The 13,448-nt window shown below is 39.4% G+C and overlaps 1 protein-coding gene across 3 annotated transcripts in view; it reads right to left on the minus strand.

Moving 5' to 3' along the window:
* Positions 1–13,448, minus strand: part of Adgb (androglobin) — a 112,346-nt gene that overhangs the window by 43,707 nt on the left and 55,191 nt on the right. For all 3 annotated transcript variants that reach the window (XM_070010897.1, XM_070010896.1, XM_070010898.1), the window contains exons 15-21: positions 12,361–12,541; positions 11,881–11,944; positions 9,139–9,241; positions 8,072–8,213; positions 6,185–6,299; positions 3,886–4,053; positions 307–442 (exon numbers count right to left, since the gene is read on the minus strand). In XM_070010897.1, coding sequence (XP_069866998.1) covers positions 307–442; positions 3,886–4,053; positions 6,185–6,299; positions 8,072–8,213; positions 9,139–9,241; positions 11,881–11,944; positions 12,361–12,541 — 909 coding nt within the window. The remainder of the gene's footprint in view (positions 1–306; positions 443–3,885; positions 4,054–6,184; positions 6,300–8,071; positions 8,214–9,138; positions 9,242–11,880; positions 11,945–12,360; positions 12,542–13,448) is intronic.

Consider the following 13,448-nt stretch of genomic DNA (forward strand, 5'->3'; position numbering starts at 1 on the left):
GAATAAAATGGATTAAAGGTTCTCAGAATATCTCAAATTATACCATGGAAATCAGTGATCTGTATGTATCTTCAGGCTGAAAACTGAGTAGAATAGGATATTTCTGGGTTCTCTTTAGAAGTATGTATGTTGGGAAAGAGGGGGCATTGTTCAGCTGACCCTGAGAACTCCCGGGGCTCCTTGGGCAGAGTGGACTTCTTTATCTATCCATGCAGATGGAGTCATTGGTAAATGGCACCCTGAGCTCACTCTTCTCAAATTCCTTGTTATATAAGACTAGGTCAAATAGTTAAAATTCATCAGTACCTAAAGAAGCCTCCTCTAAGGAAGAATCGAGTAACTCCGTCTCCAAAACCAAAGCACGGAATGCAAATTTGAAATTTAAAGGAGGCTTTGCTATGTGAACTTTTCTCATTAAACGCCATAAAGAAATATGAAACACCTGAAAAAGACAAGATACATATAGAATCATTGTTACATGGTGCTGGGATTACAAGCACACTCCATTTCATCTTTTGAGCCAAGACAATATAACCCAGCCAGAGAATCTGTAAGAAACCATAGATACCTTAAAAATAAAGATACAGAAATCATTTTTCAGATATAGACACAATCTAATAGTATACTCTTTAAAGAATCACTCATTTACTAAAAGGCCAACATTGTTATTTTAACATTCCTAATTTAATAAATTTTAATAATTATAATAATATTTACAACATATTCCCAATCAAAATGTAGCCCAGAACTTGTTGAGAAGATACTAATACAAAAAATACAAACCTTGTGCTTAAGCAAGTTAAATATTGTATTATATTGATTAGGAGATGACACCCATTGATAACACATTATTTAATTGCCACAAAAACAAGAAAATATATTGGTTAGAATTATTTTGTCATTTTCTTGTCACACTGGAGTTACCATTTCTTACTGAAAAGTTCTAGATTTATTTAGACAAAGGTTTTACACTGTGTCATGTTGGTGTATATTTTTCAAATAGAAAACAGAAATGTTTTGGTTCTTCATCCCTGCATCCATTCTACGTGCAGGAGGTTTCCTCACACATGAAATCCAGGCTAGCCACCATGGGCCCATGGATGGAGAACTCCTGGCAACAGGCTGCCTATGCATAGCCCCAAAGCACGGGATTCTCTTTCATCCAAGCTTAATCATCTACGACATCAGCATCAGCAAACAACTGATCTTTGGGTCTGATGTCACATCCTGAGGAATCCAGGCAGTCACCTGGTGGCAAGTGGACTCCCAGCAAGATAATCAGTGGTTCATCTTTGCTAGACTTGACACCTACCTGACACCCTAAGATACCTGTTTTCCTTCTCCATTCTCAATGCCTCTACCAGCATCATTATGCAGAGGTTGTAGAAAACATGATTTATGAAAATGAAACAATCTAACCTACTGTTGGACTCAGGGCCATGTTATTCTGAGGAGCTTAGCCCCTGAGAATAGGAACTACTGATCCTCACATATACCTCAGGTATAACTGTTAAGGGTCTTGGCAGGTTGGAACGACACAGGAGGTGTGATCATGCTGTCTACTGAACCAAGACCAACAAGCAGTGGTGTGTGCGATGCTAAAACATGTAGGTCTGGAATTACATAGGATCAGTCACCTTCCTCATTATTTCCAGTGACCATTTGCAGAATATGCACTTCCTTTTTCTGCCAACAAAGAGTTTGCTGGATTAGAGACAAAGGTTGCTTCCACCAGGGAATAAAGTATGATTTCCAATAAACAAAAACTATGTCTGGTTGCTTTGATTTCTGTTGGTAAGTAAAAATGAAGGAATGAATCCAAGAAGGGATGGGAAAGTCTACATTATAATCTTGAGGGACTGGAGTTCATGTTAAAAAGTGGAGGCAGAATTGTTTTTATTCTAGAATTAGCTGGGGGCATGTCTTGGTACTTGCTTAGGAGGATAAGTAATTGTAGCGAATATGGTCTGACAAAATAAGGCAACCAAAGTCTTATACCTACCATTAGGCAAGCACCCAGAAGCACTGCCTAGAACAGAGGGACATATAGGATGAATGGCAGAAGAACCAGAGCCTAAATACCAACTACGACCACCAGTAACTTTGAGGGCTGTAACTACCTTGCCATGTGGCAATTTAATAAAATATGCATTAAGTTTAAAGACTGTGACCAGCTAATAAAATCTTGGAAATGGATGACAATTTTATTGATGGTGAGGGCATTGTCAAACTAGTAGAGAAAGATATTCTTTGCATATTAGTTGGGACCTGGGAAAGTAGTTCTTTGATAAATAACTGACACATTGAGGACAAATGAAAATTAATTAAAAATAATAAGTCCCATTTCTCTTCTTCGGCCACTTTTTTTCCTGGAGAAAACTTAGAATTTTAAGTTATTACTCTAGCTCCTTGAAATATATGTAAATATTTTTGTAAAGATAAGATGTAAGGATAAATATTCTTCTTGTCAGCTTTACAATCCAGAAGCATCACTGTTAAGGAACTGGAGACCATTTCTTTGGATGCTATCATCAAAGGTTAATTAACACAGATGGTCACCCCTAATACTAAGGGGTAAAATAATGCTGCAGGGTTTTCTTACTTGTGGGTCACTGATTATTTATCTTGAAAACAAGTATGTAATACATGTGTCAATACAAATATATAAAAGGGTGAGGTATTTTTTTCTGACATCACAATTTATTAGCTGATTGCCAGTGCCAGTATATTATGTTCTAGCTTCATGCTTACACAAATATAAAAATGACCTTCTTTTTTATCTACCTTTGCAAAGAGATCTTCTAGCTTAAAAAGAGATTGTATTCACAATTTTCTGCACAGCAATAGTCAACACCAACTTAAATGTGAATAGTGGATCAGATGAATTTTTAGTGCAAAGAACTTTTAACCATAAGCATGTACTAAATACCATACACATGGACAGTTTACATGGCACTAAAATTTAATTCATGTACTTTTATTTCCTAAATCTAGTTATACTGCCCTTCACTCAACAGCAATGTTCCAAGACATTATCAGTTGTAACAACTGCATGCTACTGGAAGGCAGGTACAAAGCAGAGAATAAGAATCTATGAAATATTCTATAGTGTCCAAGCCATCCCCATAACAAAAATTATCTGGCCACAACTAATAATTTGAAGGCTAAGCAACTGTACACCTGGTTGCTGGGTAGCTGGGGTAGACAGGTCCATATGTGCTGTGACAATGAGGAAGTATCCTTGCTCTACTCCACCCAGGCTCTCTGTGAAGCCAGATACTATTCAGCCTGGCAGACAGGCTTACATTACAGGTGTGAGGAAGATTATACTCCACAGGACAGTGATCTATTCATAGGAAAAAAAGCTAGTGGATAAATGCCAGCATCTGCTCATCCTCTGCTGAGACATCTTATATCGTTTATCAGAATCCTTTAGATTATGTAGCCCATTGCAGGAATTATCACACACTTTAACCAATTTCTTCCTCTTCCTCATTTCATTCTTTTCATTCCTCATTTTACTTCCTGAAATCGCTTCTCAAATTGTTTCTAATTTGTCATGCCTCAATTTATTTTTCCAGTCCTGGAGCTTGAACTCCAGGCCTAGGCACTGTCCCTGAGCTTCTATGCTCAAGACTACTACTCTACCACTTGAACCATAGCTCTACTTCCAACTTTTTGGTGAATAATTGGAGATAGGAATCTCATGACCTTTCTGCCTAGGCTGGCTACAAACCATGGTCTTCAGATCTCTGTCTTCTGAGTAGCTAGGATTGTTTGTGTGAGCCACTGGCACCTGGCATCAGGCCAAGTTTGAAGGTCACCTACTATAAGATCTATTATTCCAAAAAAGAAGATTCCAGTGTGTACCCAGAACAAGCTCACCCGGAAGTGTTGGGCAGTGAGTTCTTTGTTGTGGAGAGGGATTGGATAGTGAGCTGCCTGCAGATCCTTCATTGCAGCAGAGAGTCTATTCTTGTCTTTGAAATTAACAATCACATTTCCAACAGCTTTTAGAATTGTTATAGACTGCTCTGTAAATCGATAACTCTCCTGTGAAGACAAAACACACATAATATCCATCCTCATGCTTGTTTAAATGTAATTAATCTCACAAACATGAAATTTCTGGGAGAAACAAAAAAATCACAACAAAACAAAACATCTGCTACATGAAAGACTTAAGAGTTATTTATGGATAACTTACTTGATTCAAGGCACTTGATTAGATGCAATGTCATGATCTCAAAGACACAAACAGAGGAATGGAATACCTACAGAAGTGGGAATACTTAAGACCACCACCTATCTTAGGTGGGGAGGGGTCAGAAAAACTTCACAGTATTAATACCCAGATACATTTTTAAGGGTGTCTAGGAGTTAGTCTCAGAAACTCCGTGTGGGATGTGAGAACTGAGAATCAGATAATTTGCATGGAGAGAGTCATTCATATCAAAATGAGGAGAGGGTGGGTTAGCTTGGGCTGTTGGCTTCTGCCTGCTGTCCCCTCTTACAAAGAGTGAGAGCCAGAAGAATACAGAGATGTCAAAAAGGTAACTGCTTCTTAGAAATCTGAGAAGAGCCTGATGGATTTGAAGGTTCGGCTGGTGTCTGGTAGGCAGTGGTGGAATCCTTGGGCCAGCAGGTGCTCAAGACTGCAGACTTCCAAGAGTTTGTGAAATCTCGTCTTTCCTGATCCTCTAGGGGCATGGTGGGAAGTGCAAGCATGATGCCTTGGTTGTTGGCAGAAATCAGGAGGCATGTCAAGTGTGCCCAGATGCAGAGATGCCCTGCTTAGTGAGAAGAAGACGAGGCCCAGGCAGCTGGCTTGTCACCTTGGTGCATATACCTATCCATGACCTGTTCTTAATCTCCAAAGTTTAGAAGGACCCAACTCAGCAGTGTTTATTCTTCAAATGGAACTCTGGCCAGCGAAGTTACGTGGTCAAGTGGCAACACTGGGAAAACCAGTTACAGCTCTGGGAAGTGATCCCTGCTTTTATAACTATGCTTCCCCTTTTGTTTTTTCATTTTGCTCCTCAAAGAGCAATGGGGATTGGGCTTGAGTCCTAACGGCCTTCAGAAGCTTGAGAAATGGTGTCTATTGGGACTTAGGAGCTCATGTTCGTAGGTGATCACTAGGGTGTTAAGTTTCTGACAGGGCAACAGTAATATATGCACAGCATCTACAGGAGAATTTTTAAAGGGTAAGATTTAAGTTAAGCAAGATAAATATGGTAAAGGGACCAAGAGACACCTGCTTGGCCTTGAATTTGCTGATCTCCCTTCTGAGCCTATGTAGAAGAATGGAGACGACACGGTGAGATGGCAGGACTAGAGGAGAGAACCCTGGAGAATCTTGTAAAGCTGCAGTTGAGAGAGGCAACACGGAAGAAGTAAAGCATGTCGGCCCCATGGGAAGAGCGGGGATGAGGGGGAAGGAAGCTGGTCTTGGCAGCTTGTTGATAAGAGTTTTGCTGGCTAGCTTTGAGAATTCCATCAATGCTACTTGTTTGTTTGTTTGATTTGTCTTAGCTTTTGCCAAGAAAGAATCAGGAATTCTGTACAAGAAAGGCCAATAAACATAGGCATAAAGAAGATATATATGAAGTCAACTCAAGACTTCAGCAGAGATGCTGTCTGTGCCCATTTATCTTGGCAGAACAAAGGAATAAGAGACAAAGAAGAGAGAAAGAAAGATAGACAGAGACAGATAGAGAGAGGATAAAAGGATAAAGAGAGTAATTAAATAGTCTACCCTCAGAATCCTAGACATGCAAACTCCAAATTCCTCAGGGCCAACGTAGGAGTGGAAGGAGAGAGAGGGAGAGATCAAACCTTCAAAATGGATGGAAAAGAGCTGCAATGATCCTTTATTCCCTAATAACCAATGGGTTCTATGGGATATACCTGAGACATGAACAGATGGTAAAGAGTACTCAGCAGAGGAGAGGTGAAGACAGGTATTTGTATCCCTACATAATTTAGACTGTTGATTATACAGATTGCACTGGGTATTTCTTTTAAAAAAAAACTATACTAGTTTTTAAGGTGGAAAAATAAGCAAGACAAATTCATTTTTAAGGTTAAAAAAAGAGGTCAGATCAATTTAAAACTTTTGAAAAGAAAGCCCCCCCCCCTCCACCAATACACACATACTTGAAGTAGCTGTTTAAACACTTACTGGCTCAAAGTTGGGGAGCACAACATCTTCATCCCCAATGACAAATGTCACCATGCTGCAGACCTGTAAGGCATGTCCCACAGGGGAGTAGGCGGTGAGGAGGAGCATGTGTCTCCTGAGGAGGAAGGGCACAGTGTGAGGACCCAGTACAGCCTCCGCCGTTGCATTTGCCTCTGCTAGCTGCCCTAAGGCAGCATGTTTGGTCAAAAGTGCATAAAGAGCCGGGCGCCAGGGACTCACGCCTGTAATGCTAGCTACTCAGGAGGCTGAGACCTGAGGATCAAGATTCAAAGCCAGCCCAGGCAGGACAGCCCATGAGCCTCTTATTTCCAATGAACCACCAGAAAACTGTTGGTGGTGGGGCTGTGGCTCAAAGTGGTAGAGTACTAGCCGTGGGCAAAAAAAGCTCAAGGCCAATGCCCAGGCTAAGTTCAAGCTCCATGACACACACTCACACACACAAAAGTTAGTAAAGACGTTGATAGATTTTAACACAGATGAGAAAAAGGCCTTTGGATTTTAGCTCCAGAAGAACTACACTTGGAACATGAAATGTACATTTATTGAACACATAGGATAAAATTAATTGAGACTACTTAACAAACCTGCCCATGCTGGAGTACCTCCCACACCCTGCAGTCTCACTGTGAAAACTAGACTTGATTTTTTCTCCCTAACAACCATGAAAAATGATAGGAGGATAGGGTTTAGTACATTTCATAGTTTTTTCCCCTTAAATTAACAAATGTATTATATCTTGTACATTATTTGTTTTTCTCCTGCTAGGGGGATGTATCCTCAAGAACAGGGTTACTGGTGTCCCTGCGATTATCGAGCATTTTACAGCATTTTCAAAACATGTAGGCTCTTAGATTAGGCCTAGAAGGGGAAATGCGACCCTAAGAAAACTCCTTCTTTATCCCCTGTCCCTGGTCCTCAGTGGTTGAATACTCAGACATGATAGTGAGTACTGGACAGTCTCTCCATGCTAGAGTGCTTAGGACAGAGGCAGGAATGGTGAAGAAATGCTGGATGGCAGGCATATGCCACAGTTTTGTTGCTTAGGATTTGCTCTTTGCCTAAGAAGCTTTGTTGCTCAATGATCTCACAGAACTAATACGACTGATCTTAGAGGAAAAAAAATCCAGTGAAAATATTTATTTCATTTAAAATAGGAAGTAATATTCTGAATTTTACTGACCAAAATCAAAAACTAATTTCTATTATATGTAATTTATTTGGCTAGCTTCATCTATTTTATTTCTCCTGGCTGAACAGGTCTGACATATGGTGGGAAAGAGCTCCATTCCTTGGGCTATCTGATCAGACCCTTTGGTCTATTTTGGTATTGAGATATGCTGTCACTGACCTTTCCCAGGCTTGCCATAACTCAGGATCCTCCTGCCTCTGCTGCCTCAGTAGCTGGGATTGTGGGTGTGTGCCACTCTGCTTGACTAACTAGTTTTATCTTACTACCTAACAACAACAAAAACCACAGGAGGAATGTTAAATTTCCTGATCTATGTTTAAGTGAAATCAAGGTTCATGCTAAGAAATATAATACCAATTATAAGGAAACAGAAGGATATCTTGATTAATTGACTATAGGAACTGCTGGGCTAACTGAATTCAAACAGTATTCTTGGCAAATACATTCCTAGAATCACAAACAATAATACTTCCAAAAGTTCATCCAATGTGTTTAGCAATTTATTCATTCATAACTTCTGTGAAGAATCTGAACAGTTGATATGTGCCTTGTGAATGGACTCAGGAAACAATATCCCATCATCTACCCTTCTATCATGCTGTCTTACCTCTTTCTTAGGCCACAGTTTAAAAGGAGCAAAAAAGATCTGAGCATGAGAGAAAAGAAATGTATCATACCCAACAGGCAGGCGCACCATCGTAGCCTTGGTAGCATATGTGTGGATCTTCAGAACAAGATTGCGAGGTCTCAGAGACTTCCAGGAAATCTCTTCACCTATGAGGAGTCCAGGCTCCACAGGAGGGCTGTCTTTTGTTAAGGCTTCAGGAAAAGTGAAAATAGATGGACATTTAGTTCTGAAAGGAGAGCTGGCCTTCACCTTGTGAATAAGAATAGTAATACAATAACAATAATAGTAATAATGATCAGGTGTTAGAGATATTCCAAAAAATGTTCATATCACATTAGAAACCATTAAGGAAATAATTATTTGAGGTAACACTCGCTTGGAACTCTGACCGGCCTCCCTGCGGTAGTCACCTTCCCATAACCATTCTCTCTGCTAAAGCACTGAGAACGAGGAGATAGAAGAGCAATACAGATAGGTATATTTCACTATAGCTTGCCTTCACTTTTCTTCTCATTAGTAGTAATTGCAATTAATTACAGTGTCTTTCTAGATGCAATTTTTTTTCCTGGAAGAAAACATACAATACCCAGAATAATATAAATTTCTCTGAGATAGTATCACAGAAAATAAAACCATCTTCTTGTTTATGGGAAGTGTAATGGGAACTGACTGTGTACAGAAGGGAGTGGTCTCTCTTTCCATGAGACCAACCTTAACTGTTTCTGAGGACAGCATGCCCCATGACCAAATCACTGTCCACTAGGGCCAACCTCTTAAACAGTCCTCTGCCTCAAGCATCACCACACTGGCACCAAACCTCCAGCAAATGTACCTTTCTGGGAAACAAACAAAACAAAACAAAGCAAAAACACCTCCAAGCTACAGCAGAGGACAAAACAAGGAGGAAGAGTGTATCACTGGAATGTTCAGATCAAAGCACACAGAGTCCATGTTTTTCAACAGATTTTGGAAGAACCCTGGGTAGTCTGTGGATCTCTGGAAAGGGAGGATATACCCTCATCTGTGGCCTAAAATCCTTAAAACTGTGTGTTTCCTAGCCTGGGTGCAATCTGGGCATTTTGACAGTCATGTTCTTGGGGGAGGGAGGTTTCTTACCTCCAGATTCTCCCCAGCGTACCAATGCAGAAAAGCAAACCAGTAGTTCAATAGGTTTTAGACTGTCCACAAATAGATAGTAGGGTACACGCTCTTCTGAGAACTGCAAGAAATCAGGCCAATCATTGTACATATTACTACCTCATGAACACAGTCATTGTCTATTATTATGATAGTACAGCATAGCACGTAGCAGCATAAGACAGTTATGCACCCTGGGCACCATGCTTATGTACTTTACAGGTGTAAAAATACGAAAATCATCCTGATGACCATGTGACAACAATCTATGGGAGGGGAGCTGGAAAGCCTCTGTGAAGAGGGCTACCAGTAGGGAGGCATTGTTCTTTGAACACTGTTCAGAAAATGAGGAGAAGATGATGAGGCACAGGCTGGGCCAGGGCTAAGGATGGGCTTCTGACTGGCAAGGTGGCCACGAAGTGCAGAAGGCAGAAATGAGAATTCCTGGTGAGCCATGTTTAGGCATTTTACAAGTGGAATGAGATTAAAAAGTAATAAAACTCTTCTCCTTTTCACAAGATCTTCAGAAATATACTCACTGCTTCTTGGTGCAGCAGAACAGATTTTTGTTTTAGAGATGTGACAAAGAGCAGGAAAAGAGCACCCTTGGAAAGATAGTTGTGTAAGATTTATATGATTTTGATTTCAATGCAGCCTTATCCTGTATGATTTCCATGCATCCTAATTATCATATCCATATCTACAATTAGGGATATGTTCCTAATTATGATGCACACAGGTGGTAAGTGATGTGCCAAAGGACACTGAAGTTGTAAGTAGTAAACCTGAGATTCAATAGTAGTTATGTCTGCTGGGCACCAGTGTATAACACCTGTAATTCCAGCTACTTGTGATACTGTGATCTGAGATCACAGTTCAAAACCAGCCTAGGCAGGAAAGTTTGTGATACTCTTAGCCTCAATTAACCAGCAAAAATTCAGAAGTAGAACTGTGGGTCAGGTGGTAGAGTACCAGCAGCCTTGAGCAGAAAAGCTCAAGGACAGTGTCCAGGCTCTGAGTTCAAGCTTCAGTACTGGCACAGAAACAAAAACTAAAAATGGAGTTATATCTATCTGCCTATCTCTAAGGTTGGTATTTTTGACTATTGCTTTATTATTGCCTCTCAGATTCAAAGGGCTTCAATGTAATTTTGACTGATGGCATACTGTAATCATATTCAATGAATCTGTCACTATAAAAGCTTTCCATAAATCATTACTTTACCATAATATTTAAATAACCAGTTGATATAGAAAAGATAAATCTTTACTAATGTTGTGAAAAGAGAAATCTTGTTATTCAATAAAGTATAAAAAGATTACTTATGCCCAGGATGGCCTGTAATGTGATCCTCTAATTTGTGCTGGGGCTGGGATGACAGGCACACACTAATGCACCCAGTCTTTAGTTTAGATGTAGTCTTGCAAACTTTTATCCCTGGTTGGCTTCAAAGCCTGATTCAATCTGTGCCCTCCAAGCAGCTAGGATTACAGGTATGAGGTTTGTTTATTGAGCTCCTACATTATGCCACAAATGGTCTTTCAATAGCAAACAGAGACACGTAGCCCTGAAGATGCTCAGATGCGGTAGGGGAAGGAAGAATATGGAGGAGGAGGACAATTGTGAATAGGAATTGCCTTACATAGAGCAGACAGGGGGATAAGATACAGGTGCTGGTCTCAGACACCATGACCACAGAAGGAGGCTTCACAGAGTCAAGGACACTATACTGCTCTGAAAGACTGACTTCCAGGCATTATCTGGATGAAGGCAATAAGGAGGGAGGAAGAGAAATTCTAGACGAAAGGGATCAGAAAGAACACTACCACCCCATTTGTTAGGAAATGGAAAGACTTGGAAAAAATCATATTAAGTGAAGTAAGCCAGTGCCAAAGAAATTTAGGACCCATGGTTTCACATACTTGAAATAATTAGTATACATATAGGATAATTTTGTCAGATGAGCTGAAAGCTCAAAAGCTATGTCCATACGTCCATATAAGATGATGCTAAGTTGAAATGAACCCCAAGATATGGACACAAGAGGTCTGTCTTTGTTGTTGTTTAAAATGTGCTATGTGATTTTTTTTTTGTTTCCTTTGTATGTTCTTCCCCCTATGGTAGATCCGTTGTTGTCACTACTTGATTTTGGTACCCTGCATCTTGTATATACATTTGTCTAACCTGGGGAGGGGGAAGGGGAATAACAAAATGCTGAAAGAAGGCCACAGGATGAACCATTGCAACAATGATAACCACAGGACAGTATATTGGGGAGGTAGGGAGGGAAAGTATAGTTGGGGAAAAACAAAGGAGAGGTAACAATGTCCAATAGGAAATGTACTCATTACCTTATCTGTACAATAAATTTTTTTTAAAAGACTGTGAACAGTCTTGAAAATATACTTAAGTTTAAGGAATTGCATCAATAAAAACTAATAAAAAATCAGTGATTTAATTTATTCAACAGTCAATATTTTCCTGTGTAAATTTGCATAAGAAATATAGCTCAGCATTTAATTACTACTATAGGCAAATGGATCACACTCCAAGATAGTAGATCTTTGCAAGTTGTCTGGATATAGGATTATTACGAGACTAAAAATTAATGCTTTAAATATAATTATGTTATAATTTAGAAATGTTTGAGAAATAGGAATGCACTAAAGTGATTGTACTGAAAACTTAATTATAAGAAGGGAAAGGTCATAATGTACTTACCTTAAATTCTGATTTTTGATAATTTAGGCTATAAGAACTTGGTTTGTGAAAAATGTATATATTCCTGAAAAATATTTAAAATAGGTTATTGTTATGCTATGCAAAAATTAATATTTCACACTGAGTTTCATAGAATCAAATAGTTATAGGTAAGTATGTTGAATTAGTTGTTCTAAAGGGATAAAATGATCTTAGTGAAAATATTATCTTTATCTTAATTAACAGATCTTTGAAGTGAAGCTGAAACAGGCCTAGGGCACATTTGGCTGTAACCAAATTTTTCTTCAGAAACTTATTTGATATTGTGTTGACATCCAAGTGAGGGAGGCTTTACAATTTCAAATATCATCTAGGAACCAGTAGATATCTAAACAATCTGTTAATTATATTTAGAAGGCTTAATGTTAAGTTTCCATAAGTTAGGTAGCTCAGAATTTTTTCAGCATAATATAATCAAATGAATCCCATTTAAGCACTTACTGAAAGCAGACACAGAAGTCTTCATAATCTAACCATATTTCTTTAACAATACCATTATTTATTGCAATCATTTCTTCCTGTGATTTTTCCTGTGTTGGTGTTGTCTGGCTGACCAAATCCTTTTCTACACTAAGACCCTCAGCTGCATGGGAATCACTGAACGTGAGGTCTGCTTGGTCATCTGTACATTATGGAGGACAAACGAGGATGTTAGGTAATAAGTTCTTAAAATATGGGAAAAAATCAATGAGAGGAGTTCAAATACCAAGGCCTATCCAGCTACTCAGAAGGCTGAGCTCGGAGGATTGTGGCTGAGAGCCCACATGGGCAGACAAATCCACAAGACTCCAAGTACTCAGCAAAACACAGGAAGTGGAAGTGTGGCTATGGTGGTAGAACACCAGTTATGAGCAAAAAGCTATGAAAGAGTTCAAGGGCCTGAGTTCAGGGACTGATATGGGCGTTCACACTTAGGTGCCATGTGTGCATGTGTGTGTACACACACACAAAGCCAGGGCAATTTACAGAAATTTACATTTACTGAGCTAGTCACTGACATATGATCCTTAAGTTTGGAGCAAAACATTTTCTACACTTAGGAGAATTAAATCACAGCTTTTATACATACTATGGTGCTCAGGAATTTTCAAATCCCTTTTAACAAATTGGGAAGCACATTCTTGAGAACCTGTGAAGTTGCATCAGCTATCAATTAACTTACGTACTTATATTCTACTGCAGATAGACACACACCTATAACTGGATGGCTGGACAACAAAAGGGAAACTGAAAACTGTCAACAGATCCAGTCCAACACTGTTTTGGTAAGACATGTTAGCGGGTGCGTCTGCAGTCTTACTTGACATTCAAGCACTTGGGAAAAGACTTACAGATTCCTTGAACCCAAATTTTATATATGTAACACTTGGTTGGATTTGAGCCTTGGTCAGGTTTTTATTTGCCAACCGAGGAATTTGCAATGGTTTTGATCATTTGATCACAATGGGCCCACATTAAGGTGCATACACTTGACAGGCAGGAGAGCTTGGGACTAATAACCCAGGACTCATGAAGCGTAGGCAGGAAGA

The sequence above is a fragment of the Dipodomys merriami genome, unplaced genomic scaffold (assembly GCF_024711535.1).
Source record: "Dipodomys merriami isolate MVZ:Mamm:240054 unplaced genomic scaffold, mDipMer1.0.p SCAF_8, whole genome shotgun sequence".
NCBI lineage: Eukaryota > Metazoa > Chordata > Mammalia > Rodentia > Heteromyidae > Dipodomys > Dipodomys merriami.